The sequence below is a fragment of the Bactrocera latifrons genome, unplaced genomic scaffold (assembly GCF_001853355.1).
Source record: "Bactrocera latifrons isolate USDA-ARS-PBARC rearing strain unplaced genomic scaffold, ASM185335v1 scaffold_676, whole genome shotgun sequence".
Taxonomy (NCBI): domain Eukaryota; kingdom Metazoa; phylum Arthropoda; class Insecta; order Diptera; family Tephritidae; genus Bactrocera; species Bactrocera latifrons.
This window is the reverse complement of record NW_017537352.1, coordinates 68,324-72,859: the sequence shown is the minus strand read 5'-3', so window position 1 is coordinate 72,859 and position 4,536 is coordinate 68,324. Positions and strand designations below refer to the sequence as shown.

Genomic DNA, 4,536 nt, shown 5'->3' with positions numbered 1-4,536 from the left:
TTTATTGTTAAAATGCCTTAAAATTTCCTAAAAGTTTTTCTTCTTATTTTTAACATAGTGCTTTCCAAATTTCAATTAACTATTTTTTACAAAAGAATTTTGTATAAACGCCTGGGAGTCGTAATTCAGAATAACTCTGTTAGGCGCCTATATTGGTTTGTTCCGAAATAATAATGAGTTCTCCTCGAATTTTTATCACAAAATCAGTTACATTTGTAGTTTTTTCTTTACAATTACATTTTAAGCCAAAGAAACATATTTCACTTTATTTTTGTCATAAATTTAGTAAAGGCATTAACAATTAACGATTGAGATTCGAAATTTGTCACTGCAGCAGCATAAAACAATCTAAAAATTATTATTTTTATCATTAAATTACTCAAACTTAGCATAAAAATAAATGATAAATCAAAAACATTACATAATTATATAATTATTTTCCGAATTATAATTTTTTAAACGTTTAAATACTTGTACAAAAATTCTTTTACATACAAGGAAACTTACCACGTGCTCAAAATATTTATGTGACCTTTACATTCYTTCACAAAATATGTCAATTATCAGTTAAAAATACGCTTGCTTTGATTTTCGCCTTTTGTTTTAAACTCTTGTTGGCAGCGGTGTATTAGTGTGACCCGACGATTTTACAATACCCGCGCATATGAACATAAAAGTTCAAAAACTTATTGGATTATAGATACTAGTCAAATTAAAAAAAAGAGGAACGAAGATAATTTGTAAAGAAATGKTTGATTATAAATAAATAAGTAAACGTTTAAAATTTTAAATTTTCGAAAACAAATCAATATTATAATGTAAAACAAAGACACAATTTCTTATTTTTAGTTGCAGAATTTCTTTCCTGATCTCTCTGCGGTATCTTAGCACTAGGCCTGTAAGCTTTTCTTGTCGAAGAAACTGTTTTCTAGTCGGTATCTGTGCTTTTCTGCAGATGTGGATATTAAAGTTTAAATCGCCTTTACCTTATTTTCACATAAAAATATACTAAGAGTTAGTCAACGCCTAGATTGGTACTTAATAATTGGACGTAAGTTGGTTAAAAGACGATCTACTTACTTAGCAAAGTTCATCTTGCCGCAATAATATGGGGTCTTACTGGACATTGTCCAATATGCATTCATACGGACGCAAATTGTATAGACTTGCCTGTACTTTCTTTTCCATTATCTCCAAACACCGCCAGTCTTCCCTTCGACTGGCATTAGCCGTCTGGACAATTTTGTMATTTTTGTTTGATTTGTCGATTTTCAAGGGTCTTCTTCTCTATTCTATAGGAGTTTTAAGTACGACAGCGAACCGGCGTTCTAAACTTTGTAAATGAGAGCCTAACGAGCTTAACGTAGCCTAATCTACTTAAAAGGTAAAAAATACCAATATAATTTAGACCGCTCACCAGCCATCCAGTAGTCAATCCTATTTTTATTTGACCGATTATACCCAATGTAGATTTAAGTTGCCTTAAGCAAATAAATTAAAATGCAAAATAACAGAACACATACGAAATCAATTTATGTTACATATATTTGGTTTAAATGAATAAATAATAGTTTATACAATATAATGCTTGCTAAAGTAAAGGCAAATCTTTGAAAACTTAATAATTAGGAAACTCTATAATTAGGTATGTACAGCTTAAATATTTTAAATAATAAAAAAGTGCATTCAACTTAAATTTAATTACTTCATATTAACTAGTTTAAAATAAAGAAAAGACTAGTGTAAACGTGTACAATGTGATGCCCTATTATTTATTAGTAATTAAAATATAGTAATTGTGAGTCCCGGTGTCAGTATTGGTGGAAAATTTAATAAAAAATTAAAAAATAATAGCACAAGTCGCAAAAATGATATCGAATAAAAGGTTTTTCTTGTAGAAAACAAGGTGCTGTTACATTAACTAGAGAGTAAAACACTCTAATGTAACACTTGAAATTTGTAGTGTTTTTTACAAGAAAAGCCTTTATAATAATATTGTGAATATTGTAAAAAGTCGGCGTCAATTTGAAGAAGAGTTTTCAACCAATTGCTTTTCACACACTGATACACTAACATAGCATGCACATAACTATAAACATTTCGGAGCGTAAGCAGAGAGAGATTAATGTGTTTAAAGTGTTGTGTTTGTGTATGCTCTTTGCAAGCACCAGTTTTCCTAGTAGCAAGTAGGCGCGATCAGTCAATGAAAATGTACGGGTAAGTGAAATGACCTACTGGAAATGAACATGGTCTCAATTCGCTCGGTGTTTCCCAGTGAACTGTGGTTGGGTACATTTCCTGCGATTTTTCGAGTTCCTCGTGAAGATTTTGCAAATAAATAGTTTCAAGGGTGTAATAGTATTGACCCTGGCTGGTAATACTAATAAATCCTACTGCTATATATTTTATTACCAATGTAGGTATGTATATACATATACGCTATTAAATTATCAATGTTGCCTGTCATAGGCATAGTGTGTATGTCGGTTCATATATGTATGTATGTATATATGCGTATGAACTGGATGTATGTATATTAGTGTGTGTAGTGCAACATGACTTGCAAACAAAACTTAATAACAATATATTTAATGGTAAAATTGATTTAAATCTCAGAATTACGCAATAAGTTATGGTCCGAATTCATATCTTCGCCCCTACCAGCAGTTGCAGTTTACACTGTTGTGGTTATAGCTGATGTAAATAAAAATTGTASATATACATATGTGTGCGTTTTCTGTTTTGATTTTTGTGGTGTCTATTTAAGAATGATCTCAGTGGTCCTCAATACCCGATTTACATCATATAAGGCAATTGTTTTTTCTATAGGATTATGCAAGTGTAGTAAGTAATGCATAATCGTATGCACCCTTTTGTATGTATGTATTGGGAGGCGTGTACATTCTTCTATTGCTAAAGTTGTAGTTTCATTCTTCGAAGGGAAGAACTGGAATGCATCGTTAAAAAATTGTGGTTTCAATGTTTGGTAATAAAATTAAGGTGGAATTTCTTCATTTTCAAAATATCCAACAATCGTTAACAATTAGGATCTTTCGTTTGCTTTTATGAATCTCTTATTTTGCTTATTTTACTTTTGTGAACGCAATTCGCGTTGCGAGAATGAATTCGAGAGTTAAGAAAATAATAAATATTTGCGAAGTTTACTTTAGGATTTGCTTGCAGCATTTTGTTAAATTACCTTCATCGTATTGTCGAAATATTTTAGTTATATTCGTCAAAATTTGTTCGTTCGAAATTTCATTATTACCTGGTTCGGGCACACCTTTCATATATTTTGCGTTTCAGTTGGAAAGGCGTTACTTCCCCCACATCATTATATGAATATAACATACATGTTTCGTATTCCTTAAAAGCCTAAACGCACTCGTATAGTATCGATTAGTTTCGTCGTCAATTTTAATACTTAGTGTTTTAGTGGTTTCTAAATTATCGTCATGTTAAAATTTCGCGCAGTAGTTTTCGTATTTCCATATAAAATGATTTATAATYAGGGTGGGAAACCAAAACTGATAGGTTCAACTTAATTTATACTCGTCAAATTTTGTTGGTATGCTGTGCCTGCAGCTATGCTGGTTACACTTGCTGAGGCATTAGTTGGCGTAACTGTAACTGCGTTTGTTGGAAACGTTGTCATTGGTTCGGTTGTTGCATGCACAGTTGCTGCAGCTGATGTTGCAAGCGCTGTTGTTGTTGTGATTCCTGTCGTTAAAAGTTTCGAAGATTTATTTGATTTGGATTTGCGTTTTAAATTTGTGCGAAGCATGTGAATAACGCGATTGCGTTCACTTTCCTCTTATTCCAATTGTTCCAAAAAGTTAGGAGATTTGAAATATTCGGGCACTGCATCGTCCATGCGAGATATGACTTTATAAATTGCCTTCTTCCAAGATTGTTCGGTGTCTTTGCCACCCTGAATGGCGCGAAAGAATTCCCGCAGCGTTTGTTCTATCACAAAGCGGAAGTTTTGCGGTACCTTTACAAAACAACAAAAAATATTATTAATAATTTTTAACGTCTTAAAATATTATTGCGACTTTTTTGCTATTTTCTCTTATTTATTTGAGTATAAGTACCTCAATGTGATTGTTGCGGTTGTAATGTAAGTTTAGAACACGATACAACTCACTGTCCCCGCCAACATGAAGCTCATCGGCGCACTTGACACCCTCAGTAACCGCCTGGCGCGCGTACTTCTCCATTTGGATATAGTAGAATTCTCTGCAAACGTCAAACATTTTTATAAGAAATTTGTTTTGATGAAATTTAATAATATTCTATGTAATATCTGATGAGTAATTAAATGTCCTTGATAATAAAACCAAGAGCCAAATTCGAATTAACCGCTCATTCTTTACTATCGCAATTTGCAAGGATCACAGCAGAAGATATTTTTGCAGTTATTTGTAGAATTTTAAAATAAACAAGTAAGGAAGGGCTAAGTTCGGGTGTCACCGAACATTTTATACTCTCGCATGATAAAGTGATAATCGAGATTTCAGGCGTGGTTGTGAACCG

At 32.3% G+C, this 4,536-nt stretch overlaps 1 protein-coding gene across 3 annotated transcripts in view; it reads right to left on the bottom strand.

Moving 5' to 3' along the window:
• Positions 1 to 2,261: 2,261 nt before the first annotated feature.
• The window catches only part of LOC108975622 (homeobox protein prospero), an 18,551-nt gene continuing 16,276 nt past the window's right edge, over positions 2,262 to 4,536 (bottom strand). For all 3 annotated transcript variants that reach the window (XM_018944245.1, XM_018944247.1, XM_018944244.1), the window contains 2 exons: positions 4,095 to 4,239; positions 2,262 to 3,994 (listed from right to left, as the gene is read on the bottom strand). In XM_018944245.1, the coding sequence (XP_018799790.1) occupies positions 3,815 to 3,994; positions 4,095 to 4,239 (325 nt within the window). In that variant the 3' untranslated portion in view covers positions 2,262 to 3,814. The remainder of the gene's footprint in view (positions 3,995 to 4,094; positions 4,240 to 4,536) is intronic.